The sequence below is a fragment of the Ochotona curzoniae genome, unplaced genomic scaffold, assembly GCF_017591425.1.
Source record: "Ochotona curzoniae isolate NIBS_2020 unplaced genomic scaffold, NIBS_Ocur_1.0 contig_1274, whole genome shotgun sequence".
Classification (NCBI taxonomy): domain Eukaryota; kingdom Metazoa; phylum Chordata; class Mammalia; order Lagomorpha; family Ochotonidae; genus Ochotona; species Ochotona curzoniae.
The window spans coordinates 30,441,668-30,467,592 of NW_024465023.1; the positions used below are offsets into that span (position 1 = coordinate 30,441,668).

At 48.1% G+C, this 25,925-nt stretch overlaps 1 protein-coding gene across 8 annotated transcripts in view; it reads right to left on the reverse strand.

Annotated features, from left to right (window-relative positions):
• Positions 1-6,583: 6,583 nt before the first annotated feature.
• The window catches only part of DLG3 (discs large MAGUK scaffold protein 3), a 60,886-nt gene continuing 41,544 nt past the window's right edge, over positions 6,584-25,925 (reverse strand). For 3 of the 8 annotated variants that reach the window (XM_041000739.1, XM_041000730.1, XM_041000747.1), the window contains 9 exons: positions 17,020-17,196; positions 16,724-16,799; positions 13,855-13,900; positions 10,750-10,800; positions 10,137-10,238; positions 9,465-9,637; positions 8,613-8,722; positions 8,178-8,269; positions 6,584-7,183 (listed from right to left, as the gene is read on the reverse strand). In XM_041000739.1, the coding sequence (XP_040856673.1) occupies positions 7,077-7,183; positions 8,178-8,269; positions 8,613-8,722; positions 9,465-9,637; positions 10,137-10,238; positions 10,750-10,800; positions 13,855-13,900; positions 16,724-16,799; positions 17,020-17,196 (934 nt within the window). In that variant the 3' untranslated portion in view covers positions 6,584-7,076. Of the gene's footprint in view, positions 7,184-8,177; positions 8,270-8,612; positions 8,723-9,464; positions 9,638-10,136; positions 10,239-10,749; positions 10,801-11,905; positions 11,948-13,854; positions 13,901-15,804; positions 15,905-16,723; positions 16,800-17,019; positions 17,197-25,925 lie in introns of all 8 variants that reach the window. The other 5 variants (XM_041000720.1, XM_041000757.1, XM_041000765.1 and 2 more) reach the window with 5 other exon arrangements.

Consider the following 25,925-nt stretch of genomic DNA (forward strand, 5'->3'; position numbering starts at 1 on the left):
TTCTTTGCACTAATCGAACTTGTCTTTTCCTTCCATTTTCTCCGAAGTTCCCTCAGATAATGGACTCCAATTTTGAAGGTCCCTCTACGACCTTTAGCATCTGTGAATATTTTCTCTCTGGAATGGCCCAACAGCCTGGTCCCTCTTTGGATGGCTCATTGTGCCTCTGCCTCCCCATTGTTTAGTCTGTTTGCTTGTGCGCATTTTGCCCCTCTTCCTGCATAGCGGCATCTCCACCTCTCTGACAAAAACCAGACTAAGGAGGCAGTTCACAAGCCTTTGCACTTGGTCCAGAAAAGGTAAGCATCCATGTAATCTAACGAACTTGAAACCCAGAATCGCTGAAGTACAAGAATCCGGCATCCTAGGCCCTCAAGGGCCTGGGCAGCTGCCATAGCTCCGGCTTTGGGTCCTGCCTTGTGAGCCCAGCCTCCATGCCACCCTGCCCCCAACTCATCGCCAGAGCCCTCTGCAGTGGGGTGGGGCCTCAGGAGCCACCGTGACTAATGTGGGGCACCTCAGTTCTCCTTTGAGGTCATCTAATAGCACCTCCACTTCCTGTATTTCCCCAGCACTGGGGTTTTTTTTTTTTTTTTTCCGGTCCAACTCAAATCAGTGATTCTGTCATCAAGTGTGCTATTTTATTCAAGCTGTCCTGGAATGCAACGCCTCTGCCCAACTAGGAAAAGGCAATTTCCCCTGGAGCTCAGCCAGGCCTCCCCCTCCTAGCCGGCACTGAGCCTGCCTGTGTGTGATGTTGGGTTGCACATCAAGCAAAGGTGCCCGCACGCCGTGCTCCTTGGCAGCTGTATTTAAGTCTGTGAATGTCATCCGCATCACTGTGTTCTTTTTTAACTGCAAATTCACAAAAGACATGAACCATCTTTTTGTGAGGGAGTCAGCGTAATACATGCCCTTTAGGAGTCTCCTATTTTGCCATCCTCTGTGTAAGTTTTCAAGCTGAGAGGGGCCTTCTGTTTCAGAGTAAGAGTGAGTCCCAGAAAGGGGAGCTCCACAACCATTTCTCAAGCACCTGTCATGTCTGAGGCACATGATGAACTTATCTGAGGATGGTCAGATAGACCAGGTGTGCCTCCAGCCTTCTAGAAGCTTTTGTCTCATTGGAGGAGTATATTACGGATAAAATGCTACAGTGTGAGGCAGGGCCAAGGATGCTCAGTGTCAGCTGCTGGTCTAGTACAAGAGAATTGAAACACAAGCTCTTACGTTCATGGAAGCCACCATTTTAGCTGCGCTTCGAGGGCTTTTCTCAATAATGAGTGGGGAACAGGTGCTTTGAGCCTGGTAGGCTGCCTACATCCTGGATTTGATTCCCAGTTTGGGCTCCTAACTCCAGCTGTCTGTTCATGCAGGCTCCAGGAGGCAGTAGCGATGGTTTCTTGGAGCAGAATCCCTGCCCCAGATCATGGGACACCTGGAGTTAGTTTCTGTTTTCGCAGCTTCTAGCCCAGCCAAAGCCACTGCAAGGCATTCGAGGAGTGAAATCAATGGATGGAACTCTCTCAAATAATTTTTAAAATTATAAGAGAGACGGAGACTGGAAATATTCCACACTAATGTCTTGTTCACAGGTTAAAAAAAAAAAAGTAAGGAGTCTAGGCTGGGTTTATACAGAAATAACAGGAAATAATGCTGGAAAAATGAGGGCCAGCAACATCAAGGGCACTAAAGACTCCTCCCCTCCTGCCATCACCACGCCCTGCCCCTGCAGGCTACTTCCACTGGCCCCACAGGTCTCCCTCGGAATGGCATCTCCTCTGGCAGGTGCCCTTGCGGAACAAGCCTCTATCACCACCTTCTGCAGGCTTCCTGCCTCACAGGTACTGTGTAATTCTGCCTTGCCTCCTGCCTTTCTTCTCTGTCCCCTAAGATGGTTACAGGCCTCTTGAGAACAGGACTGCATCTGTTTTTGTCATTGCTTCTCCAACACCAAGCACAAAGCCTACGGTAAGCACTCATACCAAGCAATAGATTTTAACATGCACGGGGACGGTGGTAACGACAACAAAGGACTACTGTGCTGAAAAGAGTGTGGAAGTAATCAACAAGTAGGAGGCCAGATGTGAAGGTCACAGAAGAAATCAGGGTTTGAGCCTGGCTGACTAGCACAGCGGTGGTGAGGGGTCAGAGCTGCAGGCTGAGAGAGCCTGGGCAAGGACAGGACGGGAGTCGGAGAGAAAGGGAGTCCAATAGGAATCTTTAGATTTCCTGCCTGGAAGATAATGGTTGGCCTACAAGATCTTTCCTATGTCCCATCAACTTGTGTTGAATGAACACCCGCTGCTCAGTTAAGAGGGGATGATTGGACAGGAGGTTTGCTTAGGGTGAGAGGCTGCAGAATGAAAAAGGGAAAGGTGCTGAAGGAGCGCAAGCAGTCACAGACGATAACGAGAGGAACCACATTTGTGGAGCCGGATGCAGAGGAAGTCCCAGGCCTCCTGAAAGGAAGCCAGCTCTCCACAAAGAAACCCGCCACTTTCTTTGCATCCGCCGCAGGCTGGGATCATGTCACATCACTTCCTTCACGGCTGAGCCCGAGACGAGCGCAGCTATTGTCTGACCACTGTGCATAAATGCTAGGGGAAAGGGACAGGAGCAAGAGAGTGCTCGCAGGGAGGTGAGGGCAGGAAAGGGTTCTGAACATGGCAAAGTTCAAGGCAGATGCTGCGCTTCCAGAGCCCTCATCTGGAAAACAGAGTCGGAGCATGCGCCCTGTCGGCCCATTAAATATACACCTAAAGCATTTGATGCGGTACCAGATACAGTCAGTGGGAGATACATGAGAGTGGTTACAGGGGTGACAGAAACCTTCACAGATCCAAGAAGACCCAGTCAATCCCAACTATGGGTAAGAGGTGGAAGAGATGGCAGCTCAGGAAGGCAGCATAAAAACAGCAACCCTCACATCCAGTCTGGGCCTATGAAGAGGAATCTTCCAGATGTGGAAGCACGATGGGGGTTGGGGGGAGGGTACAGTGAGAGCTTTTAAGGGTAGAAAAAAAGAAGTGGCGTTTGGAAAACTGACATGGAGGGGACACAGAGTAGCACCACTCCCTAGGAGGGGTGGAGCCCTTGGCTGCAACTTTCGGTAGAGCTGGCTCTAGGACAAGGTCAGCCTTGGCATGGGCAGAAGGGCTCAGCAGTTTTCCCTTTGTGCATGATGTGAACTGTGGTGTAGACAAAATGTAGTTGGGGTTTCAGTGTCAAAGATGCTGCTCTACTTCCTGGCAAAGTCCAAGGTATCAACACCGTGGCCGTTGGAGAGGAACTGAGGTGTGTGTGGAGACTGGTTCTGCTGTTTCTTGGAAGTGATGGTGGAAGAAAAGAGACTTTGGAGGAACTTGGAATTTTGACTTCAGAATGATTTGCAATAATTTAAAATATCCCCAAGGTGCCAGGGAAACGGCTGAATGGATGAAAGCATCAGTGGAATTAAGGCCATGAAACACATCCCAGATGGGAACAGAGATGAAAGACAAACCTTGGGAATCCCAAGGTGGAATGCCCAGCTCCAGGTCCTAGCCGGGGTTGCCCGGCACCTGGGCTCACTGCTGACTATGTGTTCCTTGGCCTTGAGAAGCCTCGTGGCTCTCTGACTTCACTCCTGTCTCATCACAGCAAGTGCCTGCCAGCTGGACCTGCAGCACTTGGCAGCAGGCAGGCAATGCCCCTGTGGAAAGGACTCCACGGGCCTTTATTCCACACCTTCTCACCAGAGCCCAGGGTCCCTTCCCTATCCTAGCCTCTTGCGTGGCCATGGCCTTGCCCTTTTTGGGATATCTCCTCTCTAGGCTCTTGACTCTTAGTTGGTCTGTATCCATATCAGCTTCATCCTTGAACCCTTCAGCTCCCACGCTGTGAGCCAAGGCCTTTTCTTTCATGAGCTAACTAACTTGTACAAGCACGTTTGACTTAAGCTCAAGTTGGTCATTCTGTGTCTGAATATTTTCTTTAGCCCTGGGACTCATTCTGGGAAGATGATCAGGTTTGGTCCCACAGTTCTTCCTCTGAGAGATGGGGCAGAATCAGCTGTGCTATTCACAGCCAGCCCCGGGAGGAGACCCTGGGCTTGCTCCTCCGTGTGGCCACAGCACAGCGCAGCCAGTGGGCACGACCCCCCTCTTGGCATCTCCAAGCTGCTCATGGCTTTATTGTCTAGGAGGGACAGCAGCTGTGAAGACAAAGTCGCAACACGGTGGGATTAACAGGCCACAGCTTGCACCCTGTGCCTCCGGGGGCTGGATTTCCTTACCCCTGCTCCCCAATAGGGCTCTTTGGGGATTCCCTTTCCTTGGGCTGCCTTCTAGCAAGTGAGAGGATGTGGAAAAGAGGGCACCCCGCAAGCCATAAACGACCACACACAAGCCAGCGTAATCGCCGGTTTTCGCTCTTGGGCTTAATTACAGCTGCCCTTGCTCAGACTTCATGGCAAGTTGGCAGTGGCGTCAGCCATGGTTGCAACACCTGCTCTAAGTGCTCTTCTCCCTTCAGGGGCCTCTGTGGGCACTCTCCACCCTGCTCTGTCCAGGGGGCCCAGCGCACCCTCATTCTTGGAAACTGATGACTGGCAGATTAGCAGTTTCCTCACTCAACTCTCTTACTAAGCTGGGCCATGCTTTCTCTCAAAACAAACGCCCTGGCAGCTCCCACCTCGGATACCTTTTGGGAAAATGGCAGCATCATGCCACCAAGTATGTGGCCACCCACCCGGCCGCTGTTGGAGGCAACATCCAGGGCTGTTATGCACAGGACCTGTCACGAGCCCGGGGCGGCTCTACTCATCCCAAGCATTGTCCCCTGTGGGCAGCTGACTCATCGCTAAGGAGAGAGAACATCAGGGCCTTCACATTCTTCCCACCGCTTGGTCCCCGCCCTCCCTTCTCAACTCCTCCAAGAAGGTCTCTGAGCCACAGTTCATTGCAACTATCATTTATTAAAAAATATATGTCTCCTTGGAAGGAACACTGGTAAACCAACTAGTGTCATGCTGACTTTGCCCACTTGACTCTTCTTCCCTGGGAGGGGAGGCTGAGCACCATGCAGACTCTATCACCCAGTTAACACCAGAGGACCACTGCACCCTGCTCACCACCCCTCCACCGGAGTCAGACCTGGCCCTCGCCGTGGCCCTCCTTGCCTCAGCTCCAGTGTGCTGCCCAGGGAAAGCTGCTGCCCTTTCTTTACCCTTCCAGGGCCCCACTTTACAGTTAGCCTATGATGCTGGTGGCACAGCCGTGAACACACTTCCCGGAGTTGGCTGACAGTATTTAAAAGCATCCTCGACGTTGTCTCGTTCACACCAGTCCTAACCCAGCGGGCTCAACCCCAGGGCTGAACAGCTCAATGTTCTCCCCGGCGGCATCCCTCCGGCATGGAGGTGAGGGAGGCACGTTGGCTTCAAAGGAGCACAGTGGGGGTGGGATAGGGCCTGAGCCACACCTGCTCTCTGCCGATGTGGTGGGAGGCAGAGAACTCCCTTGCCCACAGTCACTGCCATCAGACTCTGGGGACAAGCAACAAGGTTTCACACGTCACCAGGAAGCAAATCTTAGCTCGACAGCTCAAATGTACAGCATTAAAGTCTACTAGCTTCTTCAGGGAACAATAAGCAATGGGCTGCTGGTGAAGGGCCTGGGTAGCGCATACGGAGCAGCTGCGAACAAAACAAAACAAAAACAAAACAAAACAAACTCACTCATTGGCTGGCCAAGCCCAGGGCTGTGCCACAGTCCCAGCATGGAACTGGGAGGCAAGTTGCCTCCCCATCATGTCGGCAGCCCCGGGAGGGAACCTCAGCCAGGTCTGGCCTGCTCTTGGCCAGTAAGCAAAGGGCCAGCTTGGCAAAGCAGAGCCCGGGCTCCGACTCCCACCCCTCATCAGTTCCTGCTTAGCCCTTTGGCTGGCTCTGGCCCAGCCCGCGTCAGCTACTCTATCACAAGGCCCTGACTCCTTCACAACCTCCTAAGCCTTCAGAACACTGGCAAACTGGATTCTACGCATTCACTGAAAGAGGAAAAGCAAAAATTGCAATAATGAAAAGGCTGACACAGTAGCACAACATGGTTTTGGTTTAACAGCAGCTTAAAAATGAACAAAAAGGAAAACTCTCATGCAGACACATCAGGTGGCATAAAACAATAGGCCATTTCCTATGGAGCATTGTTAGCCATTCTCTTTGCACACACAGGACTGACTGTACCTCATGGGCAGGGAACGCTCCCCGTGGGCAGAGGAGCCCTCCTGCCCCTGGGCTAGCCCCTCCCCCACCTAAAAAGACCTCTGCTCTCAGGAGAATGACAATATGTGGGTGCCCTTCATAAAGCACTTCACGACTGCTTTCCATTGCTTCCTAACCAGCTGGGACCTAAGATACCATCTGATTGGAATATGAAAATTAAAGCATTTCTCTAATAGCATAGTACCACTGATGAAGTCTCCATAGATTTTTCTAGTCTCAATGTGTGTGGAGATATATATATATATATTATATGAGAGTGTATAATATATATATATAATAATTTCTATATATTTTATATAAATTACATATATATATATATATATCTGTATATAAATAAGATACTTTCTGTTGCCATTATGTTGCACCGTTCGGAGCTGTGCAGACGGGTGGAAATGCCCAGGACGCCTCGGCACGCGGGGCATGCAGCTCACTTCACAGGCCGGGCAGCCGTCTGGAGTTTGGCCATCAGTCCTCCCCTCTTCTCCTCGCTTCTGCTTGGTTTTTATGAAAACAATGGCTCTGATGGGTGTGCACCTGTGCTAGCGCTTGGGAAGGGTTCATGCAGGAAAGGGGCACAGTCACGTGATGAGTGAGATGGCATCATCCCCCCCAAAATAAATCAAACCAAAACAAAAATTTAAAAAAAAAAAAAGAAAAGGAAAAGAACAGGACTAGAAAACTCAATTTTCTTGACATATCTAAAAAAGGAGACGAGAACGGTAGTCACTGTTCCCCCCATGGGGACATGAGGGAAGAGGGAGGAGGGAAGAGGGTTTTGATTTCTTCTGTTCACGAGAGAATGGTTGGAGGGAATTCTTCAGAGTTTTTCAGGGGATGGGACCCAAATGTAGTGCCCAGACTGGTCCTCAATGATCTGTTTGATTTTGTTATAAATCTCTTCCAGTGAGTCACCCTGTACAATGGCTAAAGGGGAGAGGAAAACACAATTATTATGGTGACCCCAGCACACGTCCAATCCCCCCAGCAATTCTGCCTCTTCCAAGGATCCTATAATCACCCCCAGGCACGACGAGTTGGGGCCCGTGGGGAAAGTGGCTAAGGTGTCTCTGAGCACCAGCAAGGGTCTGGAAGTCCACTCGCTCAGCTAAAAGACTGGGAAGCATGGAAAAGTGTGTTTTCATTCACATGACGTTGACTGAACGCCCAAGCAACACACACCCTGCAGCTCATGCTGCTCCATGGCCAGCAGCTGGTAATTCTGAAGCTGGAAACGCTCCTGGGGCTATGACAACTGCTCCAGGTCAGAGGTCAGACCAGCATACACAGACAAGGATGCCAAAGAGAGCACCAGAGACCCGAGGAGTCCGAGTCCATCCATGGATTCTTTCTCCCAGGAACATAGTAACCACCCAGCCAGAATTCTCCAAGAGCTTCGCCATGCAGGGACACGTGTACCACTACACTTCTGAAGGTAAGGAACGTATGACCTAGGAACCTTCCCAATCTTTCAGGAACTGACCTTCTAAAGGTAGGGGATCTCTCTCTCTCTCTCTCTCTCTCTCTCTCACACACACACACACACACACACACACACACTGATAAACAACTTGAACAACACAAGAAGTCACCATCATCAATAACATTTACTCAGCACCTAAAACCTACAAGGTGAAGTGCTGGGGTGGACAAAAGCCTCGAGGAAGGGAAGCAAAATAATACAGGCAGCCTACGACCATCGCAGCAGCCTTTGTTGAGTGGCTGATACTCTCTACCAGCTAATCAGCTTTGGCTGGAAGAAAAGCAACTTGAGGGTGTTGGATGGGTTTGAGCTCAGAAGCATCCAGAAACCCTATGCAAAGTTTCTGCAGTCTATCTACACCTCTGAGACACACTTACAGAAACAAGTGTCTGGCTGGTCCCGTGGTCTCCTCCCCAGCTGGGCAGCACAGCTTCTTACCTGTAAAGTATTCTCCAAACTCCTGCTCCAGCTTCATTGCTTTGTCATAGATCTTATTTGCTTGCTCATATGTCTGCCGTCGGTTCATTTCCCTGCCAGACACAGAAGAAAAACAGTTCCAAACTATAGCCTATGCTGTGTTTAACATAAAGGATTGCCTCCAGTTTCCTGAAAGTTGCTAAGCGACCCTCTCAGGGAGGCCCATGGCTCTTTTCTTCAACCTTTCTTGCTTCAAAAGCCCCACTGGGAACATAGGGACAGGTATTCCAAAAGGAAGGAGTACCAAGTGACAGGCCTGGAGCACAGTCTCCTTGGAGCTTCTGCTTCAGCTGGGTTCTACCCTCCCTCACTCCTCCCCCAAGTCACTTTATTCTGTATTTTCCTTCCAGGGTCCTATCCTAGCTGGGCACATCTGAGATCCAGCAAACCACTTACATAAGCGCTTCAATGGACTTGGGTTTGATGAAAATGGCAATGGGGTAGAGTTGTGCTTGCTGCAGTCTCTTGATAGCGTTGCCGGAGACATCTAAGATGCAGTGCTTGCCCTGCAAAAGCAGACCTGAATCAGCCCACCCACTGCCTCTTCACCCAATCTCAAACCAGCAGCACTCCAGCCACCACCTAGAATACCCAAGGCCACCCAGAGTGGCTTGAAAGACCCTATTCCTGGGTCAAAGGCCCCACTTTTCACTCCTACTACATAGGAAAGGCCATGCATGCCTATAGTCCCTGTTCCCTGGGAGGGGATGCTCTGGGGTGAGTCTCATAAAGACAGACCCTTTCATCAAGGAACTGGGCATATGGAAAGCAACCACAGCTTCAGTCAGCACTACCACAACATACGCGGCATAGTCCCATAGTCCAGGAGGAAGGAAGTGGATCCAACTGGAACATCAGCCTCAACATTTATTTATTTATTGTTTTTATTTTGTGTGTGTGTATTAAGATTTAGTCACCTATTCATTCAAAAAGCAGAGTGAATGAAAGAGAGGGATTTTTTTTTTTCATTTACTGGTTCACTCCCCAAATGCCCACCACAGCCAGGAACCAGGAATTCCATCTGGGTTTCCCATGTGACTGGCAGGGACCCAAGTAGTTGGGCCATCACCTATTGCTTCCAAGCACATTAGCATGGAGTTAGATCAGAATACAAGCTGTTGGGACTTGAACTGACACTCTGGTCACACTGGCTTGTCCCTTGCAAACTGAGGCTTCCACTCCTAGTCGCAGCCTGAGCATCTTCCCTTTGAGGCACATGCTTAACGGCACCATCTCCTCTCTGCTTACCCTCTCTGCGACTGCTCGCACGGACTGGATGCTGGTCCCATAGAGATTATCATTAAATTGGCCTGCCTCGATGAACTTGTTATCCTGAATATCCTTCTCCATTTGTTCTCGGGACACCACAAAGTGGTAGTCTTGTCCATCTACTTCATTGTCACGACGAGGACGGGTAGTGTCTGAAAGGAAGGAATGAGATGCCATGGTGGGGGTGGAAGAAAAAGTTGGGAAGAACCTTGTGTTGTCTACTTCCCTTCTTGCCTCCAGTTTGCACACAAGGGGGCTATCTGTTTCCACTTAAAGTGTACTGAAAAAGTAGGGTTCCCTAAGCCAAGACCTGGTAGAAGATGCTAAACTTGGTCCGGGAGTCAGTGAATCTGTCAAGCCATTTGTTGAATCATATCAACACCTCCTTACCTAGGGTTCCCCGTTTGTTCCATCTTTCACAAGCCTCCCACTATAGATTTCCCTTCTGTACCCAGCAGCCAAGACTCATGCCTCTCCCAGCACCACCAGCTTTGGGGGAATCTTTTGCTCTCTACTTTCTTCCAGGGTGTCATATGTATCCTGTTCTCCAATAAGCCTAGAATCTGATCCCAAATTCTTTCCATAAAACATGAAGGAAGCAACGCCTGGGGCACTAAGCTGCACTCTTTGGGGCCTGAGCCAGGCTCTTACGTGGTACGCAGGATCCAAATTTGTGTGGGAACTCGGAGATCAGATCATCATTGACTCGGTCCTTCATTGAGCCCAGAATGATCACAGGCCTTGCGTAGTGAACTGGGGAGGGAGAGCATCGAGACAGTGAGCAGCTCCGGAGGGCAGCCATGCCTACCTGTGAGTCGGGCTAGAACAACGGATGCTCTGGAACCACCAGTCTGACTGGGTAAAACATAATTGCCATCCTCTGGCTTCTAACCAAGACATCAAAGCAGCCTTTAATCGGAGAATAGCTAAGTCCAAAGCAAGTCCGATACCAGAAACGTATCTTCTTCCAACAGTTTCAGGAGAAATCTGCACTGACACCAGTAGCCGAGGAAGGTTTCTGAAAGTGATCCCCAATGGTGGGGACTGGGACCCCTCTTCAACAAGTAGCTATAAAGCTCTTGCCTTCCTCCATCAATTTTTCCTTGCCTCTGGGAGGCACCTGGCAAAGGCATACTGATAGGTGCACATGAGATGCCCTCTCGCTTCTCTGTGACAGTAGTAGGAGGAACTCAGGGACCCAGGGTGCAGTGAACCCCACAATCATAAGATCAGCATGAAGGCAAGAATCTCAAAGGGGGCTTACTTTCTTGTCGTGTTACTGGCTCGTATGACAAAATGGCATCCTCTTGTCCTTCTGCAACAGAAGAGGAAGATACATCAGCACTTTAGGACCAGCTTCTTTGTGTACAAGGCTCACTGCCTCCTCTCTCCTGCTACCCACCAGCCTTATCAAGTGCCACTTGCTGACACCTATCCTGGGCTCCTTTTAGCTTCCCAGGGTCAAAAAAAAAAAAGCACAGGAAGTCCTTCAGGGCCTGGGCGAGGAGTCAGCGGTTCTCTCCTTCAACAATGCATTGCTGAGCCAAGAGCAGGACCCAGAAGCCATGAAGCTGCCACCAAAACCCACCATAGTGCCTCAGGAACTGTTTTTAATAGTTGCTATGTTTAGTGGGCCCCTTGCTCAAATTAGAGTCACACGGACACTTGAACTAATTGGAGACATACCTGCTGAGCCTCCCCCAACGCCACATCAAGAGTCAGGTACTCAGGCAGTCCCCCAAGGCTGCAGACTAACTTGGCATTCCTAAGGGTCTACTCATCTCGCTACCCACAGGAAGACGTCCAGAAATGGTGTTTGCCTGGGCTAAGGTCCCTGGTGCCCTTTGAGAACAAGTCACTCTCTCTTCTTGGTGCAGCTCTAGTTAGACCAGACTGGCAACCATGTGAGTTTCCTAACCAGCTGCATAGCTACTTGGTGCTGGTCCCCTAGAACTCCCCAAGTGGCTGATCATTTAACTCCCGTCCGAAGGAAAGGGGGTCCTGAACAGCCTGGAAAGGTGGTTCAGGACTACGCCCAGTGGAGGTATTTCTCTTCTGGTCTCTAAACAAGCCTGTAGATCCGACCTCCTCTATAGCCCACAGAGCCTGTGGAAGGGGCTTGGCATCAGCCACTTCACCCTTCATGGGACCCTGGGGATGTATTCAAGTCAGTTCCTGGCCAGAACTATAGGACTCAGCCTCTCCTTCAGTCCACGGGGCAACCCCCATCCAAGCAGGAGAATGAGCCGGCCACAGCATTTCCAGTCTCTCAAAGTGTGCACGGCTAAAAGAAGCACCAGCCTCAGCAGCGATGGCGATGGTGCCACACTGGGATGAGCATGGCTGGGACACATGGCAGAGCTACACGACATGGTGGGTGGGTGGGTGGGTGGGCGGGTAGGGGAATGACACACACTTACTGGAACTGCTTTCGCTGTCACTGGTGTTGGATGTCACTCCCTCTGCAAGCCAACAAAAAAGAGACTCCAATTCAGAACACACTACTGAGAGGTCACATGCAACACACAACTCAAATGGTCTAGGACTGAGACAACTGAACTACCAACTGAGTCAGGCTGCAGGAAGCCTGCCACATCCAGGCTACCAGCTAGGGGGCATAGCTCCAGGCCTGAGGCCCTGCCCATGTCCTGTTTGTCCCAGGAGCTCTCTTCTCTATCTGTTGAGCCCCTTCCTATTTACTACAAGTCTTCCTTCTTATAGTAACATCCTCTTCATCGGATCCCTACAAACTTTATTGGGATGTCTTCCAAATCTGATCTCAAAATGCATCTTCTGGGAATAACGACAGGAAAGAAAAGGCAGCAATAGGAGCAAAGAGAGGCCCAGGAACCAGGCTGCTCATGGATTTGCTCTACAGACAGGATCTCTGAAGTCCAGAAACATGTACCAAAAGGCTAAGCACTGGATGAGCTGAGGAGGCACAGGGAAAACTACCCTGTCCATGGGGTGCAACCTGTACACAGTCCCCCTGCCAGCACTCTTGAGAAGTGGGGGATGGGCTCCCATCCACCGTCAGACAGGACAAAACACAGACACAACAAACCAACAAGAACACCTCCAGGACAAGATGGCCCTCCTGTCTTGAACCACTAGGATCTGCCACCTCTGAGCAGCCGTAGAGACATGTCAAGCAGAAGAACCACATTCACAGGACATGCCAAAGAGCCTCTCTCCCAGGCCACCCCCGTCCAGGATGACAGGTAAATGAGGATGAGACATGGACACACCAAGCCATGGAGTGAGTCGCTGCTAGTTTCAGCCAAGACCACACTGTTCCAGACCGTGAGATGCTGTGGCCCTACCCCAGGAAGGACTAACTGGCTGAGTTCCCACACATGGCAAGTTTCAGAACAGCCATAGTGGCAGCTCCTCTGCCCCTGGCTTCGTTTGTTGAAGGAGAGTATATGCTGATGGTGCCCATGTGTCTTTGCACTGCCCCCTCACAGCTGGTCCTTTTTTCATTGTATTGTGACTTTCCCAAATAGAGAGGTCGTTTCCCTGAGGCAAAGTGCTAGACATAAATGGTCCTGAATTGGTGCTGAGGTGCCCACTTGACTACCTGCAGAGACCCTGCATCTACTGGGACGCCACAGACATAGGCAGAGTTAAGGGGTTCGTAGTACCCTTGCCCCTATTTAGACCATAAGAGCTGAAATTCCTAATCCCAATTCTTTTTTTTTAAGATTTATGTTCATTATTTACTTGATAGGCAGAGTGACAGAGAAAAGGGGAGATACAGACAAAGAGAGAGATCTTCTATCTGCTGGTTCACTCCCCAAATGGCCATAAGAGCCAGAACTGGGCTAGGCTCCCATATGGATGACAGGGGCCTAAGAACTTGGGGCCATCATCTGCCACCTTCCCAGACATGTTAGTAGGAAGCTGAATCATAATTGTAACAACTGGGCCTGGAACCAGCACTCCAATATAGGATGCTACCAGTGCCTTACCCTGCAATGCCACCATCCCAGTCCCCTAAGCACAATCCTTTAGTGTGGAGTCAATGGGGAAAATAATCTAGCCAGCAGGCTCCCCTTTCCTGCAGATTAACTTCTTCTTGGAGAAACACATGGACCACCTCACTTCTAAGGTGGGACCCCCAAGCTCATGCCCTACACTTAGAGGTGCAAAAGCAAAACACGAACGATAGGGGTTAATTAGGGCACCAGGGATCCAGAGCAAATGTGTGACATTCGGAGCCACATGCACTTCCTCTTGCTGTGCGGACAGAGTTTTCCACAAATGCTGCCCTCCCTTACCCTCACCCTCACCCATGTCCCTTATATCCCACCCCCTCTATCTCCATTCATGCCACAAATATAGTTAAGGGTGTGTAAGTTTGACTTACTCAGGTTCTTTGCTCCATAATAATCGTCACTTAACCCAGGGAAGTCCTGATTTCACAGACAGGAAAGACCGAGAACGGGAGAAGGGAAGGAAGGGGAGGAAAAGAGAGGGGAAGGGAGGATGGGGCAAGGAAGGGGCGGGGAGGGGAAAGTAGGAGAAGGAGAGGAAGGATAAAGGAAGGGAGGGGAGGAGAGGGCAAGGGAGAAGAGAGGGAGGGGAGGAGAGAAGGGGGAGTGAGAAGAGGAGGAGGGGAGGAAGGAAGGATCAGCAGGTGAGGGGAGGGGAAGGAATTGGGGAGAAGGAAAAAGAAAGAAAAGACAAGGGGAAGGAAGAATACAGAGGCAGGTGAACATTAGTGAAAGAAGTATGAAATACTATGAAGACCTGTAACTTGCAGTGAGGTTAAGAACTGTGCTACAGAAAGAACCCCCCGGTCAGATAAGGTATCTGGTCTTCGGGCTGCTTGTTCTTATGGCAAGGAGGCATGGAGTAGGCAGCTCTCTGAGGCCGCCTATGGCCCGTAGGCCGACAGCACAGGACAGGTGACATTCCAAGGCTTGGAGCATGTGCTTTGACCAGTTTGGAAGTTGTAGATCCCAGACCCCAGCTTTGTCCCTGGAAAAGGTGATTTACCTCTATGGGTGCTGGAAAGAGAAATGGCTGTGTGTGCCAAGTAGTCACACAGAGCTACCATCACCTTGAAGAGTTTCTGCTCTATTCTGGCTCCTGTGGAATCAACCCTTAAGGAAGATTTCCCGTGGTCTGGGGTGTGAGCTCGGCTCCTGGAGAAGGTACCAGGTGCTTTGGGCTCTGCCCCATCCCAGGTACTCCCAGGCCAGGCTCTGCGACGCATCTGTTGAACCATGGTGGTCTCCCCTAAGATCTGGCTGAAACAGTCTCCTCCTTGCTCATGAGCAGAAATCACTTCAGCTATTGCTTCTCAGTGAGCGACTGCGGGAGGATGAGCCACAACCTGTATCCTGACAAGAGCACTTGGTGGCTCTCAAGTACTCAGCACACAGCAATGACCCACACACAGCACGATCGAGAATCAGGCGGGCCTCTCAAAGGGCTGTCTCCTCTTTGAGCTCATCAGTCTCCTGCCAACAGCTCAGGGTCGCAAGATCCCTCCATTTAAGACAGAGGAGTTGCTGGTAAATGAGAGACATACAATTTACAATGAGATACATGAGGAGATATTATTCAAAGGTGCCCTGGTGCTTAGGGTTAGGGCCAGAATGGTTTGTTTCTGTGGTATATGGTAGAGTAAGAAGATGTGTTGAGATCAACTTAGTTCTTAATGTAGTCCAGCATTATGGAGAAGCTCTTCTCCCAAGTAAGTTCTGTGTGTTTCCATGTGTTTCTGTTTGAACAACACTGAGGATTTTTCTTGTGAAAACTGGCTTAGTTGCACTCTGGGATAACAGCGAGTACCTCACGTGCTTATGCACATGCTGTGGCATTCCAGGAATGGCCCCAGTGCCGGGAATCTGGGGGAGCACAGGCTCTTCTCTTGACATAGACGAATGAAGTTCAAGGAAAAGAAACACAAGAGGAAGAAGCCAGGAGAGCAACATTGAAGGAGCTTCCTAGACCTTGTGTTCTTGAAAACCCATTTTTTTTCCTAGCCCTGGCACTCTGGCTGCAAACCACTCCTTACCACAACAGAGCACCGTCTGGCACTTCCAGCACCAGTGCCAGGGACTTCCTGGAGGCTGTCCCAGGGACAAGTCCCACCTCAGAGCCTCCAGCATTCATTGCAAGCAAGGAAGGAGCTTGACAAATATGACCCAACATCTCCCCGTGCAGACCAATTTCTGCCCTAACTCTGCAGGTAAGCAGGCACCTGCCGCATATGCCCTTGGCCAGACTTCTCAAAGGGATAGGGGCAACTGAGGATGAAAGCACAGGGCTGCAGACGGTCTGCTTTGTGGACTCTGCTGCTACTTACGTTCCTGTATGCTGCTTTCCTGGGCCATGTTTTCTTTGCTCTTGTAAAATGGAAACTTTCGAGAGAGGCGGAAACTCTTTTTACGTTTCGTTTTGACCGACTGTGAAAGAACATGAAGATGGAGGGGAAGGACAAGGGGGGAAAAAAACAGAACAATGGATTTTAAAGCATGCAAGAAAAATAAAAATGGGGACAATGGTGAGCTAAATCAAAGACCATCTCACAAATGGAATCTATGAGATTAAATGAAAGTTGATGTAGGAGGAAAAAATACATTTACAGGGAAATGTTGTGGGGATGTTAGAGGTTTCTAACCTAATCCACATTCACAGAACTCACTGGCACTTCCTAAAGAACAAAAGGCATTGTAGGCTCCTGGACACACACCCTAAGGCGCTACTGACATACAGAGTCATCTACTCCATGTCTCTCTTTCCTCTATTGTTCCGGAAGTCCTTTGGCCTGCAAAGCTCATAGAAGAAAATGGATGAATGGAAGAGGGCTCTCCTGTCTCCTCGGGTCTGATGGAAGGTGGCAGCTCTGGGGGTAGCCCTCCAGGGTTGCATGATGAGGCCAGGTTCCGATTAGGGTCCCCATGGTTCCAACAGAGTCTGTAGTCAGGCAGATACCCACATATGATTTTGTCATCCCCAAGTCAGTAAGCCTTTCAGACAGTCCAATTCTAATACACCTTCAAGAACTAATAAGCTAGGGGGGTGTAGAACACAGGCAAGTTGTGCTCTTAAAATGCTCCCTCTCTGCCTTCGGAACAGAGTCAACATCCTGAGAGGACAGAGCCAGCCCTGAGGAAAAAGCATATTCTTTGGTGCTCCCCATTGCTCTGATACAGCAGACCACACTCCAAGCCTTGGATCCTCTTTCAGGTCCTGGCTGCCATCCCCAGGGGTCCCCCACTTACCCTGTTGGATTCGATCATCCCTGTCCTGGCATGAAATTTCACAGTTTTCAATCGAGCTCTTTCTTTCTTTTCCACCCTGTTTGGGAGTCAGAAAAGATGATTCTCATTCCTGGGACACAGTCTCAGCAGGTGTAGCAGCCATTCCCTGGCTCACTGAGTGAGGACCAACTATCTCCCAAAAAGGAGAAAGAAGGCATGTGAGTGGCTTTCCAGTTAACTTGGACTTCATAGGGAACAAGCAGGCACCATCGGCAAAGAGAGCGAGCCAGGCCTTGCTGCTGACCAGGACAACTCACCTCTTCTTACTGGGAATCACGCCGATCTGCTCACTTTCTCCATGGGGAGTCACCAGCCTTGCCTGCCACCACTCATCATCAGAGGCATTGATGACATGAAGGATGTCACCATAAGAGAAACTGAGTCCCTGGCTGGGCAGGCAGCTGTCCCGAGTCCGGTCATAATCAAACAGGGCCCTGAAACACACAGCACATACATGGCAGCCTTGCAGCGCCCAGATCTCTGGGACATTGCATTCTCTGTTCAGTCCCACCCAGGTAAGCACTGCCACCCCTCCACCTTTTCAAAGAAAAAGCCCATTTGCCTAACAAGGGGCACAAGAAAAATTTCCATGAATTAGTCATGGCTTTGTGGTACAAGGTGGAATTCAAAGTAAGGCACATTCAATGGCCCTTTCCTTCATCCACATCCTAGGAAACTAGCTTGACCAATGGACAAGATATAAACGTATCTTCAAAAGGTAGTTGAAGATACATTAAAAAATACACACACGCACACATATAACGAGATACAATCACAAACAATGAATCGAAAATACCACAGACACAAAACAAGGTATCCAAGGTGGCCAAGAGGAAAGAAAAGGCTGATGCTGGGCCACACAATGACAAAATTGAAAGGGATCCTAGAAGTCTCCTAGCTCAGTCACTTTGCTTTCCATACAGGGAAACAGAAGCCAGGTAAGGAGGAAGTATTTGACCTTGGTCATACAGCTAACTAATCTAGGACAGAACTCAAGTCCCCTAATGAAACATACTGTGACACGTGATAAACCCAAGTGAAGAGACAGAGAGCAAAGTGGGAGAAGGTTGGTGGGGGCGTCATTCAGACTTGTGGAAATGGAGGAGACAGAGTGGGCAGCAGCTTATGTCATAGGAAACGAAGTTGGAAAGAACCCTAGGAACGTTCATCTGAGCTCACATGCAGTGGAAGGAGCGGGGAGTGGGGATTTGGAGGGGACTGAAAGCATCCTTCAGGGCCAACATCTCTCAGGTGCTGCTGCTAGCCCCAGCTCTGGAGAAGCTGTATTGGTATGTGACAGCTGAGCACCCTCCCTAGGGAGCATCAGCTTGGACACAAGTCCCCTTGTTCTCATCCAGTGAAGCCTCTCCTCCTAGGGTGTGAACTCTGGAATAAAGTTGCATTTTATCTTTCTTTTTTTTTTATAAAAAAATTCTTATTGGAAAGCAAGATACACAAAGAGGAAGATCTTCCATCCAATGATTCACTCCCCAAGTGGCCACAATGGCTGGAACTGAGCCAATCCAAAGCCAGGAGCCAGGAGTTTCGTCCAGGTCTCCCATGTGGTACAAGGTCCTAAGGCTTTGGGCCATCCTCAACTGCTTTCCCAGGCCACAAGCAGGGAGCTGGATGGGAAGTGGGGCCGCCGGGATTAGAACTGGTGCCATATGGGATCCTGGTGTATGCAAGCTGAGGACTTTAGCCACCAGGCTATCATGCCGAACCTGAAAGCTGTATTTTTTCCAACAGCAGTCTAGGCTCTGTTTTCTTCATGTGTGTGCTGAGAACAGATGGGTTTTAAAGATTTGTTTGCTTGAAAAGTGAAGTTTGAGAGAAGGAGTTAGACAGAAAGAAAAACCAAGATTTTTTTTGCTCGCTGGTTCACTCCCCAGATGGCCACAATAGCCAGAGCTGGTCCAAACTGAAGCCAGGAGCAGGTAATACCATCCTGGTATCGCAGAAGACCTAGGGCTTGGGTCATCTTCCATTGCTTTTCCAGGTACATTGGCAGGGAGGTGGATTGGAAAGTGGAGCTTGAACAGATGCTCACATGGAATGTCAGTGTTGCAGGCGGCAGCTTAACTGACTTAACATGCTGCGGCACAACCCTGGCCCCAATATGTATTTTTAACAAGCCATCAGAATGCTCAAGCATGACTACTTTGTGCACCCAACACGAAGGACTGCCTAGACCTCTGTTCTAATCCTTCAATCTCTACCTACAATCTGGTGCTCTTGTGGCTCAGCTGGAAGCCATGAGTCAAACATACCATGTCCCCAAGAGCAAGTCCAAATGAAAGAGACACTGCAGCAAACCTACTGAGAGTAAAATGCTTGTGTACCTTTTAAAGTTCTTGAAACTGAGTCCTTAAAAATTAGTAGCAGGTGATTTGAAAAAGCAATATTACCCAAACTCCAACATGGCCTTTATTTTCCTCAAATGCAGTAAGTAAGGAGAGAGGTGGGGACTAGTACACAAGTAGGCTTGCTTTGAGTTGCTTTCTGAGCTGTGTTTATGACAATCAAATCGGAATGCATGCGTGTGTGTGTGTGTGTGTGTCCTAAAGCAAGGCAGGCCTTAGTGGGCCATTCTTACAAGAATGAGTGTGAAGCAGCAACTTCGTTCTAGATGACAATGAGATGCATTACGTGTCATGATGGACTTCATAAATCAGAGCAAACATTGTAAGAATTTGAATTGAGCAGAAACTATGGGAAGGGAAGGAAAGAAGATGTTAAAAAATTAATTAGCATGTCTGTAGAAGATTAAAAGAGTTCACTGGTTCAAGATTTCAAACAGTATACATTTTAGCCCCTAATGGAATCATTACTGGCCTTGGCAAAAGCACTAACAAGCTGGAGTACATGTGTAAAAGTTGACGTAAACATGCTTTCTGATGCCAAAAACCCAACTATTTGGTTTTTATTTTCTTAATATCTGAGGTTTAGGAGCCAGCAGCATGACTCAACAAGCTAATCCTCTACCTGTAAGCACCAGCATCCCATATGGGCACCAGTTCATATCCCACTCCCACATGGGTGCAGCGTCCCAAGGCTTTTGGCCATCCTTGACTACTTTCCCAGGCCACAGCAGGGAGCTGGATGGGAAGTGGAGCAGCCGGACATAAACCAGTACCCATATGGGATCCCACTATTTGGAAGGGGAGGTTTAGCTAATGGAGCCATTGCACTAGGGTCTCATATTTGTTTTATTAAAAAGTACCTACAGGGCTCAGCACGGTAGCCTAGTGGCTAAATTCCTCTCCTTGTATGTGTGCCAGGAACCCTATAGGTGCCGGTTCACATCCTGGCTGTTCCACTTGCCATCCAGCTCCCTGCTTGTGGCGTGAGAAAACAGTAGAGGACAGCCCAAAGCCTTGGGACTCTGCACACATGTGGGACACCCAAAAGAAGTTCCTGGCTTCAGATCAGCTCATCTCTGGCTGTTGCGGCCACTTGCACTATCATTCCCAGTTGAGCAGACAGAAGATCCTTCTCTCAGTCTCTCCTTCCCTCTGTAATTCTGACTTTCCAATAAAAAAAAATACATACTGGGCCCGGCGCGGTGGCGCAAGTGGTTAAAGGTCCTCGCCTTGCACGCCCGGGATCCCATATGGGCGCCGGTTCTAATCCCGGCAGCCCCGCTTCCCTTCCAGCTCCCTGCCTGTGGCCTGGGAAAGCAGTGGAGGACGGCCCAAAGCCTTGGGAACCTGCACCCGCGTGGGAGACCCAGAAGAGGCTCCTGGCTTCGGATCGGCATGGTGTCGGCCCGTTGCGCTCACTTGGGGAGTGAATCATCGGACGGAAGATCTTCCTCTCTGTCTCTCCTCTCTGTATATCCGCCTTTCCAATGAAAAAATAATAAAAATAAAATCTTAAAAAAAAATACATACAAAAAAAAACACCCTACAGCATGAGCTAAAAAAAAAAAAAAAACCACAGATCAAAGCCTCTAGGAATGCTAGTAGTTACCCTGCACATTGGGACTTCTACTACTGATTTTTTTTTTTCATTTAAGATTTATTTATTTGAAAGGCTTAGTTACAGAGGGAGCTTCATTCAGGTCTCCCACATGGGTGTGGGGGTCCAAGCAATTGGGCCATCTCCCACTGCTTTCTCAGGTGCAATATCAGGGAACTGGATCAGGAGCAGAGTAACCAGGACTTGAACCAGCATCCACATAGGATGCTAGCATCCCAGGTTATGGTAGCTTAATATACTACATAATAACACCAGCTACTGGCTTTGCTTTTTAACCATGGCTTGTGTTGCTGTTCTGTTTTTTTTTTTTTTTAATTAAGTCAATCAAACACAAAATGGGGAAACAGATATAGTAGGCAGTGACCTGAATCATTTATTTCAGATAAGGGACATATTTGGCTCAATGTTCTTTGGCAGAAAAAAAAGAAGAAGAAGAAGAAGAAGAAGTAGTTGTATAATTTCAATTTCCTAATAAAAGGTAGTACTCAAATCTATCTGGACTTTGATGAATTTATGAATGGTACATGAATGAGAAATACAGAAGAAGGCGGACAATGCTTCTTTTAGCTGTAATTTTGTTAAAGGACAGGCAAGCATAACATGAGTTTGAAATTCTCAACTGCACCATTATTCCCAGTTGAGAATGTTAAAAAGAAAATTAATTAATGAGAATTTCCTTTTCTGACAGAACTGAAAATAGGAGAACTTTGCAGAACACTGCAGCCTATAGGTCATTTCAGCAAACTTTTTATCTAATAAGAGAAATTCCTTAGATATTCTCTAAGTTTCTTTCTAGCTCTTAGCACTACATGAATCAGGGTCTGTCTTAGTTTTTTTTTTTTTTTAAACAAGCTGAACATTCTTAATACCTCCAACAAGTCCTTTCTTTGTCAAGATTCTTGATTTGTTTTCTAAACCCGTGATGTGGATTTTTCTTTAAATCTACTTTGCCTCTTTTCCTGCAGAAATTTTATTGGATTCAAGAGCTAGAAAATGTCCTCACAGGCCAGGTATGCACAGGACATTTCCTGCAGAAATCTAAGCTTTAAGCCATCGTCATGTGTATTTTAAAAACAAAATAGAAAGCTAATTCCCCACTTCACAGTGCCTAGAAAATACCATTCTTTAATTATTTAAATACTTTCTGTGTACTTTATGTGGAATAATAGCAAAGCATACCTACAGACTTGTGGGGATCCTGTGGTATCTAACAGAGGGGAATGCTGAGTGTTGGGGTGGACAATAGGCACAGGTCACACGGCCACTTAGGATTCTCACATCTTATATCAGAGAGCCTGGTTTGCATCCCTGCTACTCTACTTCCTGCTTATGTCTACACGGCATCAGACATTGGCTCAAGTACTTGGATTCCTACCATACATACAAGGGTTTTAGATAGATTTCTAGGCTCCTGGCTTCAACCTGACCTAGTCCTGGGCTGTTGCAGCCATTTGTGAGGTAAGCCAGCAGATGGAAAAGTTCTGCCTTTTTCTGCTTTTCAAATAAAATGAAAATAAATGCAAATAAAGAAGCTGTATTTCTTAGGGGGAAAATGCTAAGTATGTTGTAACAAGAGGCACAAAAGAAGGATAAACCAAGGCCTACGGGTATTTGCAAGGAATAGAGATTATATCTACTTTGAAGAAGCTATGAGGAGGTACTGCTTTTTGAACTAGGCCTCAGGATTTCAAAAGGGTAAGCTAGGTAGGGGTCCTTCCAGCTGGAGAAAACAGGATAGGCCAGGCCCAGCCGTAAGAAGTGCAGGGAGTGTTCAGGGATCAGCACAGGTCCGTATCTGGCTGCACTGTAAATGGTAACAGGCTGGAGCCTAACTGAACTGCCAGGCTAGGGAGTGACGAACTTTATTGCCTTGGACTTTATTATTAATCATTATCAGGAAAAAGAGAACATTACATATTGCAGTTAAATGATCTCTCACATGTCAGGTAGGTAAATTAAATCTCAATAAATGAAAGCATATAGTAACTACCGTCTTAAAAAAGCATGCTAACCTAACCTGGGACTCTATAAACTGTGATAGATTCTCTCTGGAACAACCAAGTGACAATAGTTTGGTACCTTCTGATAAATGCTTCCTGTGACAGGAAGGAGTTTCTTTCTCCGTAACACTGCTATGCCCTTCTCCTACCCTAGTGATCCTTAGCACAGGTATTAGAGAAAGGCAACATAGACACTTCCACTTAGAAAAAAAAAAGATTTATTTCTATTGGAAAGGCAGATTTACAGAGAAAGAGATATTCCATCCATTGTTTCACTCCCCAAATGGCCTCAATGGGCAAAGTTCAGCCAATCCAAAGCCAGGAGCTTCTTCTGGGTCTCCCACTTGGGTGTAGGGTCCCAAGTCTTTGGGCCATCCTCCACTACTTTTCCAGGTCACAAATAGGGAGCTAGATCGGAAATGGAGTGCCCAGTTCATGATTTTGCACTCATGTGATATGGGCAATTATAGGTAGAGGATTAACCTATTGAGCCACTGCATTGGCCCTAATACTTCTGCTTTTAAAATCACTGTTGAGGGGTTAGCGTTGTGGTGTTAAGCCACCACCTGCAAGACCAGCATTCCATATGGACACTGATTGGAGTCCTAGTTGTTCTACTTCCTATCCAGATCCCAGCTAACGTATCTGGGAAAGCAGCAGCAGATGGCCTAAGTACTTGGGCACCTGCACCCAAGTAGGAGATCCAGATGAGGCTCCTGGCTCCTGATTTTGGCCTAACCCAGTCCTATCCATTGTGGTCATTTGCTCTTTCTCTCTCTCTGTGTCTCTCTCCTCCCTCTTTCTATAATTCTGCCTTTCAAATAAACACATCTTTTAAAAATAAAATAAGGCTTAATAAACCTTTGTCCCAGAACTGAGAACCTCTGAGAACCTGTACTTTCAAGGCCCAAGCATTTCAAACTCTGATTCACAAAAAAAAAAAAAAAGGAATGAGGAGGGAAAAAACTAATTTATTTGTCTCTAAGACACCTAAATAAAATCTAAAGAAAGGATATAATTAAGCAATCTGTCATCCAGGTCTCATCTTGAGTGTGTGTGAGAGAGAGAGAATATGAGTGAGAGTTTATCTGACACTGTGGAATGTTGGGAGACCAGAAGCCTTAGAAACCCCTTACTCTTTCTGCATCTAGATACAATAACTTCGTGGATGCCTTAGAACTAAGGACTATCGGGTATCACTGTCATGAAAGAACAAAGCTTAGGAAAATATTACCAACTCCAGTGCAATGTCAGAGGGCTTAGGACACATGACTGATGCTTTCTCACCCCTGAATGTGCTCCTTCTTGAAGCATACTGCCATGCACCTGTGGGCCATTCCTAAAGATTTCCAAATATGAATGCCAGGCCAGAAAAATGATTATTTTATGAGCAAGTAGAGAATGCAACCAAGAGAAAATATGACCTGTGAAAAGAAAGTGACAGAGGCAAAAAAGCTTTCTGGAGCCCCTTAAGTCCCCACCACCAGAGAGAGCAGATACCCTCTCCCAGAGTCCAGAGGTTCAAGTTCTCAAGCTAATCTTCAGCACTTCAGTTTTTCTCCCTCTAAGGAGAAAGTGCTTCCAAAGGTCTTGAAAGATACGTTAAGAGGTGACCTTTAAAAAATCCCCTATGAGGTGCACATGCTCTGGGGGCATTGCTGAATCTTCCTTTCAGCTAGCTCTCTCTGCCCAATGGAAAAGCAAGAATATAATCAACTCCAAGTAAACAATTAGTGGGCCAGAGTGTTTATAGTTCAGATGTGAAATTGTGAGGTTTGGGTCTTAAAGATCCAAGGAAATCACAAGCACCTAGCACAGCCACCTGGGTGTCTCAGTGAAAATGGCAACCTCCAAGAAAACTGGTCGGACAGGTTTTCTGATGCAAAGCAAAGCAAACAAGAACACTTTAGTACTACAGCCGCAAAGGCTGCACCCAAAACTGTGCCCATTTCTCCAGCTATGTAGCCTGGGATGCTCTGTTAATACCCTCTCCCTGCCCTCAGCCACAACTCTGAGGCCCAGCCCACGTCGCTCTGCTTTACAATTCTACCCACTCCAAATGTACTTTTCCTTAATTCATATCATAAGCCAGGCAGCAACCTCTTTTTATATTTGCTATGTACTGCTATTTCTATCCCTCAGTGTTCCCCACTGTATTTCCCTCCCACTGATCAGTCCGTGCCTTGATTAGTCCCTATAGAGCACACACAGAAAGCTCTAAAGCAGTAGCCATTTATCAGCCCTTGACCTTGGTGGGAGCTTTCCAGTTTTGGACAGCTTCTAAGGAGCATCCTAGAAGCCCAACTGCCAGTGCACAGGCAGATACAGGATGGGTCATCAAATGAGGAGAGAGTACAGTTAGTGCCAAGTTAGGGCACCCAATGCATCTTAAACATGGTTGCACAGAGCAATGAGCATTTGTCTCCCGGGCTGCCTGAAAGTTGCAGGTTTCAGATGGTGATTACAAAGTTGGAGAGGCATTCAAGGACTAATCACTCCATCAGCACCTGACTGTCAGGGGCTCAGAGCACTTAAAGAGAACAAGATAAGTTGAGGGATTCTGAGTCCAGGCCCAGGACCAATGTTTGGGAACAGGCAGTTCCAGAAGTCAGTGTTGCAGGAAACTCTGCCTGGCCCCCTGGCAGTATAGAACACTTACATACATTGTTGTTGCTTTTAAAAAACGCATATTATTATCAGCTCCAAACCCTGTCAGATCATAAAGCCTGCCAATATTACCTTGCTGGCACCCTAATCCACCACTGTTACTCACTGATGAATAAGATCAAGTTGGGCTCTGCCAAGCAACACCTTCAACAAAGCACTGAGTAGTTGCACAGTTAATATCTACTTGTTGACAGGAAGGGATATTCTCCAGCCGTCCTGGATGACAATGCCAGTATTTCTGACACTATTTTTGAATCAAGACTATGGCTGCCCCAACATGATTTCCTCCCAAAAGCAGGTAGTTGACTTGGGTGACGGAGACTCCCAAACTGTCTGAATGCTGTCTGGTGACTTTCATTAATGCGGCCTGGCAAGCCTGAACAGACTTGCCAAAGGTGTTTCCATGACTGCACTATGAAGTGTCTTGGCCACCTGTGGAGGACAAGATCTGTCATTCATTCACTCAATCAATGGATGGAGAAAATGACTGTAGAACCAGGTCTTCCCAGGACCTC